The 12,188-nt window shown below is 40.8% G+C and overlaps 1 protein-coding gene across 2 annotated transcripts in view; it reads left to right on the forward strand.

The window, feature by feature from the left end:
• Window positions 1-12,188, forward strand: part of TBC1D4 (TBC1 domain family member 4) — a 217,043-nt gene that overhangs the window by 126,251 nt on the left and 78,604 nt on the right. For both annotated transcript variants that reach the window (XM_018056507.1, XM_018056506.1), the window contains exons 2-4: window positions 4,538-5,125; window positions 7,294-7,383; window positions 10,990-11,094. In XM_018056507.1, the coding sequence (XP_017911996.1) occupies window positions 4,538-5,125; window positions 7,294-7,383; window positions 10,990-11,094 (783 nt within the window). The remainder of the gene's footprint in view (window positions 1-4,537; window positions 5,126-7,293; window positions 7,384-10,989; window positions 11,095-12,188) is intronic.

Genomic DNA, 12,188 nt, shown 5'->3' on the forward strand with positions numbered 1-12,188 from the left:
TTGAAAGCTGCATTTAGTCATGACCTCAGAGAGGATATTAAAGGCAACTAGAATCTATGTCTTATGGTGCAATTAATAATTCAAATTATTGGAGGATTAAATTACTTACTCAGCTTAGTCAAAGTGATAAGCTTTGCTTCTATCAACTGAGTCATTAACTGGATTATATTTAGACGTTGAGCTTTTACTTGCGGTCACGGGGAAGTGTCCTGTGGGACTATAGAAATTCAAGCACTAATCAGTTCTTCACATAATATCTCTCAACATAATAGTAGAGAAAAAGTACAAACATATAATATTGAAGAACTGATATAACTAAGGTCAAACTGACTATATTTTCAGTCTCAGTGATAGGATATAACTCTAATCATCATTAAAATATTTGTCACAAGATAAAAATTCTACAGGTTCAAAAACATCCTACAGATAATATTTTTCTTATTATGCACTCCATAGAGAGACTTTGGAAATTTAAGTGCACTAGAGTTGCAAAAGGAGAAGGAAATGGCAACCCACTCCAGGGTTCTTGCCTGGAGAATCCCAGGGACGGGGGAGACTCATGGGCTGCCGTCTATGGGGTCGCACAGAGTTGGACACGACTGAAGCGACTTAGCAGCAGCAGCAGCAGAGTTGCAAAATCGGATGAAAAGTATTAGATAAAATATGGTTAGTGAGGAAGGAAGGGTTTTGCCTAACCCACTAGAATCACTGTATAGACATTCTACAGGGTTGAATGTCTAGGTCAGTCTCCATAGCTTTGGCCCTTGTCAAATACTAAAACAAAAAGAAAATGACAGAGGGCCAAGGTTGCTGATCATGTGTTAGTATAAAGCATCTGACTTCCCTGGAGATATGTCAAGTGTTCAGGGTGAGTCACTGAAACTATAGCATTTGGACTTTATTCTTTCCTAGGAAATATTCTGCTAGCAAATGGAAAGTCTTGTAATTTTAAACTGTGAATACTGTGGCCATATATCCTGAATAATTATGTGAAAAAGAAGAAATTCTGGTTTTAGAATGGTTGCTGGTAGATTTAAAGAAATACCATGTGTGTCTGAAGGTGAAGCAACCCTGCATATAAAATGATCTCTGTTTCCCAAAGGTAAAAATTACCAGAAAAGGTTTCCCCTGTCCCAAGTCCACATACTGAGGATCTACTTTATATTGAAACTTATTCTGGGCTATGGGGATACAAGGAAAAATGTGGGAAAAAAACCCAGAAATCACCACCCTCCTAACGGCTTACATTCTAGCAAATCAATTACACGGAATGTTCAAAGGGGTAAGTGCTATAGAGAGTAATAAAATGCAGGAGAGGGGGTGGAATCCAGGGGAATGCTGGCTGTCAGAGCATGTGTATGTGTCTTTTGGGGTAGGGGACAGATGCCACCTCGAGGTGACACTAGATATGGATTTAAAGGAGGTGAGGAGTGAACTGTCCAGTTATCTAGGGGAGGAGCTTGGAGTTCAGAGACCTTCAGGGAAGAGTGTGCCTGGCATGTCCAAACAGTAGCCAGGAGGCCAGTGAGGGAGAGGGCTGGGAGGAGTAAGGTCAGAGGAAATGGGTGAGGATGAAAAGATGAAATGCAAGTTGACCATCTAAAGGTCACACGGAGGATGTGTAGCCACAGTGCACATTTAATCTGTTTGTTTGTCATGTGCAGAGAGTGAGAGCCCTGTAGGACACTGTAAGGATTTTGTCTTTTACTCAAGAAATGGGGAGCTTGGAGGATTTGCAGATGAGCACCACGACAAGTTTAAAAAGGATTCTTTTTACTTTTGAGAGTACATTAAAGGGGGCAAGGGATACCAGTTAAAAGACTACTGCAGAAAACCAGATGGGAGATAATGAGCTGTATTCCATTTTATGTGAATGTACCACCTTTGGGCTTCCCTTGTGGCTCAGCTGGTAAAGAATCCACCTGCAATGTGGATTGACCTGGGTTCGATCCCTGGGTTGGGAAGATGCCCTGGAGAAGGGAAAGGCTACCTACTCCAGTATTCTGGCCTGGAGAATTCCATGGACTGTGTAGTGAGTTCATGGGGTCACAAAGAGTCTGACTGAGCGACTTTCAATTCACTTCAATTCAATTAGCTCAGTGATAAAGAATCGGCCTGTGAATACAGGAGATGCAGATTCAATCCTTGGGCTGGGAAGATCCTCTGGAGAAGGAAATGGCAACCCATCCCAGTATTCCTGCTTGGGAAGTCCCATGGACAGAGGAGCCTGGCGGGCTACAGTCGATGGGGTGGAAAAAAAGTCAGACACGACAGAGTGATTAAACAGCAACAGTACCACCTTTAGTTTATCTGTTCACTTTTTTCCTTTCAGTTTTATTGAGATATAATTGACATATAGCATTGTATTTAGGTCAAGGGGTACAACATAATGATTTGATACAGTATATACTGCAGAATGATTAACATAAGTTTAGTTCACACCACTCACCTCAAATGGTTACAGATCTTTTTTTCTTGTGAGAACTTTTCAGATCTACTCTCTTAGCAACTTTCAATATACAATATGGTATTATTAACTCTAGTCACCATGCTGTACATAATTTGCCAAGAACTTACTTTTCTTGTAACTGGAAGTTTGTACTTTATATTTTCAACTTTCTATTGAGCTTTCTATGTGCTTTCATATCTCAAAATATTTTGTTCATCTTAGATGTTTTTAATCATAGCTATTTAAACAATATTTGATGAGTGACTTAGCTTCTTGTTCAAGTCATATAGTCATATATATATATATATATATATACTTTATTTATTTATTTATTTATTTAAAGGCTACCCACTCTAGTATTCGTGGGCTTCCCTTGTGGCTCAGCTGGTAAAGAATCCGCCTGCAATGCAGGAGACCTGGGTTCGATCCCTGGGTTGGGATGATCCCTTGGAGAAGGGAACAGCTACCCACTCCAGTATTCCGGCCTGGAGAATTCCATGGACTGCATAGTCCATGGGGTTGCAAAGAGTCAGACACAACTGAGCGACTTTCACTCACTTTCACTAGGTTAACTTAGGTTGTTTCCATGTCTTTACTATTGTGAATATTTCTGTGATGAACATGAAGGTGTAGGTATCTTTTTGAGAAGGTAATTTTGTTTCTTTTGAATAGATACACAGAAGTGGAATTGCTGGATCATATGATAGTTCCATTTTTAATGTTTTAGGAATCTCTATACTGTTTTCCATCGTGACTGCACTGATTTACATTCCTACCAACAGTGCTCAAGGGTTTCCTTTTTTCCATGTACTCCCCAGCACTTATTATCATTTATATTTTTGGCAATTATCCTTCTATCAGATATAAGCTGATATTTTATTGTGTTTTGCTTTATATCTCCTTAGCAATTAGCGATCATTCACTTGGTGATGAATATTTGAGTCATTTTGATTTGGGGAATGTTGTGACAAAGGCGTCTGTTAATATTTGTGAACAAGGCTTTCTGTGAACATATATTTTCGGGGCTTTCACCTAAATCTCTAGGAGTGGAATGGCTGGGTTGTGAGATAGATCTGTTTAACTTCTAAGCAACTGCCAAATTCCTGAGGTGCTTGTGCCATTTTACATTTCTGCGCACAATGTATGGGCGTTCCAATTGCTCCATATTCTAGTCGGTACTTGGTCTTTTTGATTTTAGCCATTCTAATAGGTGTGTAAAAGATAGTATCTTTCTATGGTTTAAACGTGCATTTTCTCTGATGGCTAATGCTGGTGAGGGGTGTCTGTATTTTAATCTCTTCATTCAGAAAGTAAATTTTAGTCTTATTGTTGGAACTTCCATTCCTTTCAGCTGAAGCTCATAATAACTTACTTAGTTTATCTCAGTGGTGGTTGGTACTTTAACCATGTTACACTTTATTTTTTAAATTTAATTTTAACCTTTTGCTCCTGTTTGTTGTTGTTCAGTTGCCAAGTAGTGTCTGACACTTTGCAAGCCCGTGTACTGCAGCATGCCAGGCCTGTCTGTCCCTCACCATCTCCTGGAGTTTGCCCAAGTTCATGTCCATTGAATCAGTGATAATAATACCTTTTAGAAGTGCTCAAAGGCTATATTGTGGTAATTTATTAAAGGTTGCAGCGGCTTGTGGAGTCTCATGGCTTTGTTTTGGGGGAATGAATACATTTAAAAGGGGAAATTATAAAAGTGATAAAAATTTTCAATCTCATCTTTATATCACTTAACCCGATAGTGTAATTTAAGTTTATGCTTTGTCTTGTGTACTTAGCTGATCAATCATGACCGACTCTTTGTGACCCCATGAACTGTAGCCCATCAGGCTCCTTTCTCCATGGGGATTCTCCAGGCAAGAATACTGGAGTGGGTTGCCATTTCCTTCTCCAGGGCATCTTCCCACCCCAGGAATGGAACCCAGGTTCCCCCGCACTGCAGGCGGATTCTTTACTGACTGAGCCCCCAGGGAAGCCCATGCTTTATCTTATGTAGGATCTATTACTTTCAGTATTTTATCACTTACCATGAGAATGCATTCCGTGTGATAATAATAATTGTTGTGAATTATTTTCCAGGTTCCTGATGTTATCAGCAGCATAAGGCAGTTATCGAAAGCTGCCATGAAAGAGGATGCCAAACCCAGCAAAGACAACGAGGACGCCTTTTACAACTCTCAGAAGTTCGAGGTCCTGTACTGTGGCAGGGTGACCGTGACCCACAAGAAGGCGCCGTCCAGCCTCATCGACGACTGCATCGAGAAGTTCAGCCTGCACGAGCAGCAGCGCCTGCGGCTCCAGAGCGAGCCGCGCGCAGGGGACTCGGGCGAGGACCAGGCGGGATCCGAGGCTCGAACGCCTGCCTGCCCCGCCGACGTTCTGTCGGAAGAAGGGGCTGGCGTCGCCGACACCCACCCGGTCTTCCCTGCCGCGCCCAGCCAGCCTGGGCCATCCAGCTCTCGAGTCTGCTTCCCTGAGAGGATTTTGGAAGATTCGGGCTTCGATGAGCAGCAGGAGTTCCGGTCTCGGTGCAGCAGCGTCACGGGGGTCCTGCAAAGGAAAGTTCACGAGAACAGCCAGAAGCCGCAGCCGCGGCGGAGGCACGCCAGCGCGCCCAGCCACGTGCAGCCCTCGGACTCGGAGAAGAACAGAACCATGCTGTTTCAGGTGCTGTCCTGGCCAGCGGCTCTCCCGGTGTTTCCCCCTCCTTTGCTATAGCCGGAAGCAGCCCAGCGGCTAGCTTCTCCCTGGTCCTCAATCTGGAAGCATCCAACTTTTCTGTCATGTCTCCCAGGCAGCAGAGAAGGCAGGTTGGAGAAAGAGCAAAGGACAGTAGTGAAGGGGTGAGAGGCAGACGGGGAATGTAAGAGAAAAGGGAGCAGGGCAGGGAGGGAAAGAGAGAAAAGCGCTTGAAGGAGCATCAGGGAAAGTTGGTTGGGGAAATAGCAGAGATTACCCAGATGGCGCTAGTGGTAACAAAACAAAACAAAACAAAAAAAACAACCCGCCTGCCAACGCAGGAGACCTAAGAGACGGGGTACCATCCCCGAGTGGGGAAGATCTCCTGGAGGAGCACATGGCAACCCACTCCGGGAGTTTTGCCTGGAGAATCCCATGGACAGAGGAGCCTGGCAGGCTACAGTCCATAGGGTCTCAAAGAGTTGGTAACTACTGAAGCAATTTAGCAAGCATGCCATCTTAGCATCACCAGCGTTTGCCTTAGGTTGATTCTTCACTAGGGCCTCCCAGGGGACTCAGTGGTAAAGAATCCTCCTGCAGTGCAGGAAACACAGGAGATGCTGGTTCAATCCTTGGGTGGGAAGATTCCCTGGAGTAGAAAATGGCAACCCACTCCAGTATTCATGCCTGGAAATCCCATGGACAGAGGAGCCTGGCAGGATACAGTCCATGGTGTGGCAAAGAGTTGGACATGACTCAGCACACAGGTGATTCTTCAGTAAATGTTGCTATTTATTATTATTATTTGTTAATGACTGCAGAAAGTCAGAAGGGTTTGAAGATGTGAATCTGGGAGAGTGTGAATCTTCTTGAAGGAGAGAGAATTTTCTAGAGAGAAAAAAAGAAAAGTCCTGAATTCCTAACAATGCCCTGTAGAGGTTCTTTAATTAATCCTCAGCTTTGAGGATTAAGAGTTTTCCTCAGATTTGAGTTTTCTTGAAAAAGGAGTGACGGTCCTTTTATCCCATTGCAAAGAGTCCTTAAGAAGGAAATCGCACTGTGTACCTTGGTAAATAGTCCCAGGATGTAATATTTGCTTTATCAGAAGTTCATGGTTGTTTTGTTCCGTTTTGTTCTTGATAACTTGAGGCATGTGATTAAAGTGTCTACAGTCTTTTCTTTGGTAATATATTAACGAGTTTCTTCTCTTATTTTAAGCTTTTTTTTTTAGTGTAAATGATTTTTTAAGTTTTTATTGAATTTGCTGCAGTATTCCTTCTGTTTTATGTTTTGGCTTTCTGACCACAAGGCGTGTGATATCTTAGTTCCCCAACCAGGAAGCAAACCAGCATCTTCTGCTTTAGAAGGTGAAGTCTTAACCACTGGACCACCAGGGAAATCCCCTGAGTTTCCTCTCTTGATTTGTTCTTTTTCTTAGCTAGCCAGAGTCCATGTTGTTAATTTTTTCCTAAATGGTTGTTTATTTAAAAATCTAAGAAAAATTATCTGCCCAATTGCAAGTATATCTTTCTGTTGATCCTTTGTGAGAAAGTAAATTTTGAATTATAATTAAATAATTGGTATTTTTAGAAAACATAAAGCGAGGAAAGGTTGCTTATTTTTTGAAAAGACAATAATTTCTAATTTGGAAAAAAATGGTTTCTTTTAAATTAAGAGCCGCTTATTTCATGAATTCTAGATGAAAGGAAGAAATGTTTTCAGATGACTGATAACTGAGGTTGTAAATTTGATGCGGTTGGGTATTGACTCTGTATATTCCTATACAGTCCATGGTATTCTCCAGGCCAGAATCTTAGAGTGGATAGCCTTTCCCTTCTGCAGGGGATCTTCCCAACCCAGGGATCCAACCCAGGTCTCCTGCATTGCAGGTAGATGCTTTACCAGCTGAGCCACAAGGGAAGCCCAAAAATACTGGAGTGGGTAGCCTGTCCCTTCTCCACTGGATCTTCCTGACACAGGAATCGAACTGGGATCTCCTGCATTGTAGGTGGATTCTTTACCAGCTGAGCTACCAGGGAAGCCCATATATCTTGTATAGAGCATTTGAATCTGTATTATTGGTCAAATATTTAATTGTCAACTAAGATATTAGGTTCTTGGTAAGTTGAAATTAATTGGAATGCTTTATTTTTAAGGTTGGACGGTTTGAGATTAACCTTATCAGTCCGGACACTAAATCAGTTGTGCTTGAGAAGAATTTTAAAGATATCTCTTCTTGTTCCCAGGTATGTATTGAAGTAGATTATAGTATTTGAGGAAACCAGTTAAGGCTTGTTTCTCAATTAACCATAAAATAACTGGGATTGAATCCCTTCAAATGTTATTTATTTTTTGAAAATTTATTTATTTAGTTGGAAGCTAATTACTTTACAATAATGTGGTGTTTTTTGCCAAGTGGATTTATCTTCAGAGTGTTCATGTGTTTGGGTCCAGGTCTCTCAGTATCATAATATTTTGCGCTCACTGTCATCAGCCCTGTCTGCTCGTAGCATCCGTTCATCAAAGGGGTGAGTGGAGTTTTTGTGGTGGTGAGTTCTTTTGGAAATATCTTCTCAGTTTTCCTCAGAATCTTGGGCAGTGGGTTTTGGCATCACTGAGTCAGGTTTGCTCTTTATACCGTAATAGGTAATAAAAGGAGAACTAGTGCTTTCAAGTTTGTTGTTGTAAATGTTAAAGTTTGAAAAGAAGGTTTGTGTATGTATCGTTGGCCTTTTACTTGTTGTTAATTGTTATATTGTGTATATGAAAGTTTTAAAAATAATCAATACAATTATATGTCCTTGAGGTCATATCAGGCATAAAGTAGTATTCTAAGTACCATAGTAATATAATAAGTTAGTACAGCTATCCAAAAGTTAGAGCTGCCTAACTATATGGCAAACCTAGGAAGATTTTCTGAAGAGGTTGGAATGGAGGGAATATCTAAATCTGAATATGGAAAAGTTAAAAATGCAAGGATGCCTCTGAGGAGATCCCTGGAATAGAGAAGCAATAACTTATTTCCTAATAGGTGTACCTTAGATGTACCTTCAGGGTCTTGGATCTTGCCAAGGCCCTTTCTTGTGTTTTAATGTTGAAAGGCTGCTTATTTAAAAAAATTTTTTTTGAATTTTGAAGTTAGCACTGCCATAGGTAGGATGTTCAGATCTTCTGTTGGAAAATGACAACCTTTTGTACATCTTGTTAATTATTCTCCTCAGACTCAGCTAATGTAGTTTCACTTCTAGCGTTTTATTTTAATATTTGTGCTATTATATGGAGACCTAAAATTATGTTCTGAAGATAAAAGCTTTCTACTCTAATAATTGAGAAAGGCAGCATCTGACTCGGTGAATATATTAAAAATTTCTAAATTCCTATTTAAGGGACAAAAACTTGGTAGAAAGATGATTCACTTTAACTGAAAAATGGTATTTACTAAGCTGGGACTGGGGGCAGGAGGAGAATGGGACGACAGAGGATGAGATGGCTGGATGGCATCACTGACTTGATGGATGTGAGTCTGAGTGAACTCCGGGAGCTGGTGATGAACAGGGAGGCCTGGCGTGCTGCGATTAATGGGGTCGCAAAGAGTCGGACACGACTGAGTGACTGAACTGAACTGAACTGAAGCATTCTTGTAACGACATGTTTCCTTGGGCTCTTTGCATGATCATAAGGTCTGTGAGGGTGGGTGTCTTATGCTGTAGAGCATCAGAGAATAAGATGTGTTAAGACAGAGCTTAATGCTTAGGTGTTCAATAAATGTTGAATGAATATTTCTGTGTATTGGGCCTTATGTCCAGTGTTGAGGAGAGAGTTGTGTGGAAAGCTGTGTATTTCCTGTTTCCCAGAGCAAGAGTCGCCATTGGAAAAGGTTGTGCCTCTCCCTAGCCCCACCCCAAGTCTTGCAGGAAGAAAACTAGCAATGCTCATTGAACATTTAAGGGAAAAAAAAAATTGAAAAAGAAGGAAAAAAGAAGCAGCCAAACCAAATATATAAACTGGCAGTTCAAACAAGATTTTTCCTTTTCCTTTCTTTTTTTTTTTTAAAGCAAGCTTTGTAGTGACATTAAGAATTAAGAAAAAGAATTGACTGAAATATGAGGAAGTTTTGTGTAAAGGCCTTTGATCAGAATAATTGTCAGGTTAATCTCTGCCACTCACTGCGTGGCCAACTCCTATTACTTTTCCACAGAATTGCACTGATAGAGGGTGGCTGCCTTTGGGACCAGGCATACTTTTAAACACACGACATGATGTGACTCTTTGCGACCCCATGAACTGTAGCCCATTAGGCTCCTCACATGTACCCCTACATATGTTTCTTTCTTCAAAATCAGTAGGACTGGATTTTTGGCAAGCGTGAGGAATAAGGGATTGGTTTTCTTTACTGGAACATTGCCACTGCCTGAAAACTTGGTGAGCTGGTGAGGTACTATGCATTTTTCCCATTTAATGCCAAGTTAGTCAAAGATTTTTTTTTTAAGATGATGCTATTTCTCCATTTTATTTTATTTACTTATTTGTTTTTGGCCGCACTTTGCAGGCATGTGGGATCTTAGTTCCCCGATCAGGGATTGAACTCGTGCCCCATTCAGTAGAAGCACAGATTCTTAACCTGGATCTCCTGGGAACTCCCAAGTCAAAGAAATTCTATAATCATGAATGAGTTGTATCAGATGGAATTTACTTTCACCTCATGGACTGTATAACTTAATTCCTCCTATTAACTTTTTCTTTTTATAGAGTTGATTTCTTTTTTCCATATCCGTTGGATAGGTGAAGCTTATTAATACAAGAATTGTGGTTACTGTTTATCAAACATGCAAGGAACTAAGATATTTCTTAGTTCTGAATCTCAAAAATTTTGGGGAATAGGTGCCATGACTACTATTTTATAACGAGAAGTGGAACTTCTGAGATACTTTTTATCAACACATCACAATATCTTATACCTAGTAAATTGCTTGAACCAAGGTGGAAGCATAAATCTGACTCCAAAGCCTGTTTCCTTTTCCCTGGAATTTAAGTGATTGCAGGACAACTTTAAATTTCTGGTTTTCCTGACTTTTCAAAGTACCGTGCTTTCTGTTAAAGTACCAAGGTGCTCAGTTCAGTTCAGTTCAGTTGCTCAGCCGTGTCCGACTCTTTGCGACCCCACGGACTGCAGCACGCCAGGACACAAGGTACTACTGGCTGCTAATTGGTGTGTATGTATTCAGGCTGATTGAAGTTCCCAAATAATTCAGAATTTTTTATAAAGTGTAGCTGAGGTTATTTAGTCTGTGTTCAGAAAGTACAGATTTGTGAATTTGAGTCATTGACATCTGCAGTAATTTCTTTAATGTATTCATCTTCTAACAGTTGTGACTCCTTGAATGTCTATAAATAGATAAATGTTCTAGTACTTCTAATGCATACTTTAGGGAATTGCATGCCATTTCAGTAGAGTATTGTCAGTTTTATGATTCTTAATCTCAAGTAAATAAGAACAGGGTTTATGATGAATCATCAGACTGCTTGCTCAATGACGACCAATAAATTGAAAACTCTGGTACTGCCAAACACTGGGTGGTGGTTTTATTACAAGAGACAATGGATCGTGCCATCCTGTTTTTCCTTCTGTGGCCCCGAGTTAGAGTGTTTGCCAGAAACAAAGCAATCTGAGCTGGTTTCACCCTTCATTTTATGTATCAAAAGTCTGCCTTATAAGTTTGCTCTGACATTATGTCCCCTATCACAGTGCTGTGAAGGAGAAATTTCGTGAAAGTGTGAAAGCACAGAACTGTTTCCATAGTGTCGGTTAAATGGACATAATCTTATAAACTCCCCACTTCTTCCCTCTCTAGGGTATAAAGCATGTTGATCACTTCGGCTTTATTTGTCGGGAGTCCTCAGAGCCTGGACTGAGCCAGTATATCTGCTACGTGTTCCAGTGTGCCAGTGAATCTCTGGTAAGTGGGGTGACTGCTGTCCACAGGCTCCTCCCCAAACCTCTGACTCCTGGGAGACTTGTCTCTAACAGACCCAAGCCTCAAGGAATGGCCATCAGTGGAAAAAGAGGAGGGCAGCCGGAGATGAGGCAGAACCACAATAGAAAAACAAAACCAGATTATCTTGGCAATTTTTCAGCCTAGATAATTTTCTTCAGTTTAACAAATCCAGAAATATTACTGGGAGTATTTTTCAAAGGTGGTGGTTCTTGTTGTTCAGTCGCTAAGTCGTGTGCAACTCTTTGAGACCCCATTGACTGCAGCATGCCAGGCCTCCCTGTCCCTCACCATCTCCTGGAGTTTGCCCAAGTTCATGTCCATTGAATCGATGATGTCATCCAATCATCTCATCCTCTGCCACCCTCTTCTCCTTTTGCCTTTCCCAGCATCAGGGTCTTTTCCAATAAGTTGGCTGTTTTTTTAAAAGGTAGGAAAAGCCTGATCGTGGAAGCAGAGTGGTTACTTTTTCCATTGCTCGTGTAAGGAGATAAAGAAGACCTTTTATTCTCTCAGTTGCTCTAACATCTCAGAGTAGATAATGCTTATTTCAATAGGGTAGACAGCGATTTTGTTTTTTTCTCTGTATTTCATCAGCCCCTGTCCTCATTTTAAAAACACTTTCTTTATGGTCTTTTTTTAGCCTTGATTTTCTTTCTTTGGAATTTGGAAGCTAATTTTTCTCTCCAGCATTCTCACTCCCTCTTTAATGGGAACAGTTAGAATTTTCGAAGAAATATGTAAGACGAAGTTGGAAATGGTTCTGAGTGACTAAAAATATGTCAGTATTTTCCCCTAAATTATTTTTACGTATTCTTCCACTTGAGTTACCTCTCCTAACCAATTTAACACAAATCTTCAGATGTATACGTGACCATTCTTGGAAGCACAGCATTTATTAGACGTCCATCTCCCCCCTCGATTTTCCCCAGGGAAATACCACCACTTAGAACAAAGTAAGCCAGGCTGCATTCTCTGCAGCTCCTTAAAGCATGTTGCCATCCTCTTTGCTAACTCATTTGTAAAACTTTTTGTTTTCTATTGGGATATAGCTGATT

The sequence above is a fragment of the Capra hircus genome, chromosome 12, assembly GCF_001704415.2.
Source record: "Capra hircus breed San Clemente chromosome 12, ASM170441v1, whole genome shotgun sequence".
Lineage (NCBI taxonomy): Eukaryota > Metazoa > Chordata > Mammalia > Artiodactyla > Bovidae > Capra > Capra hircus.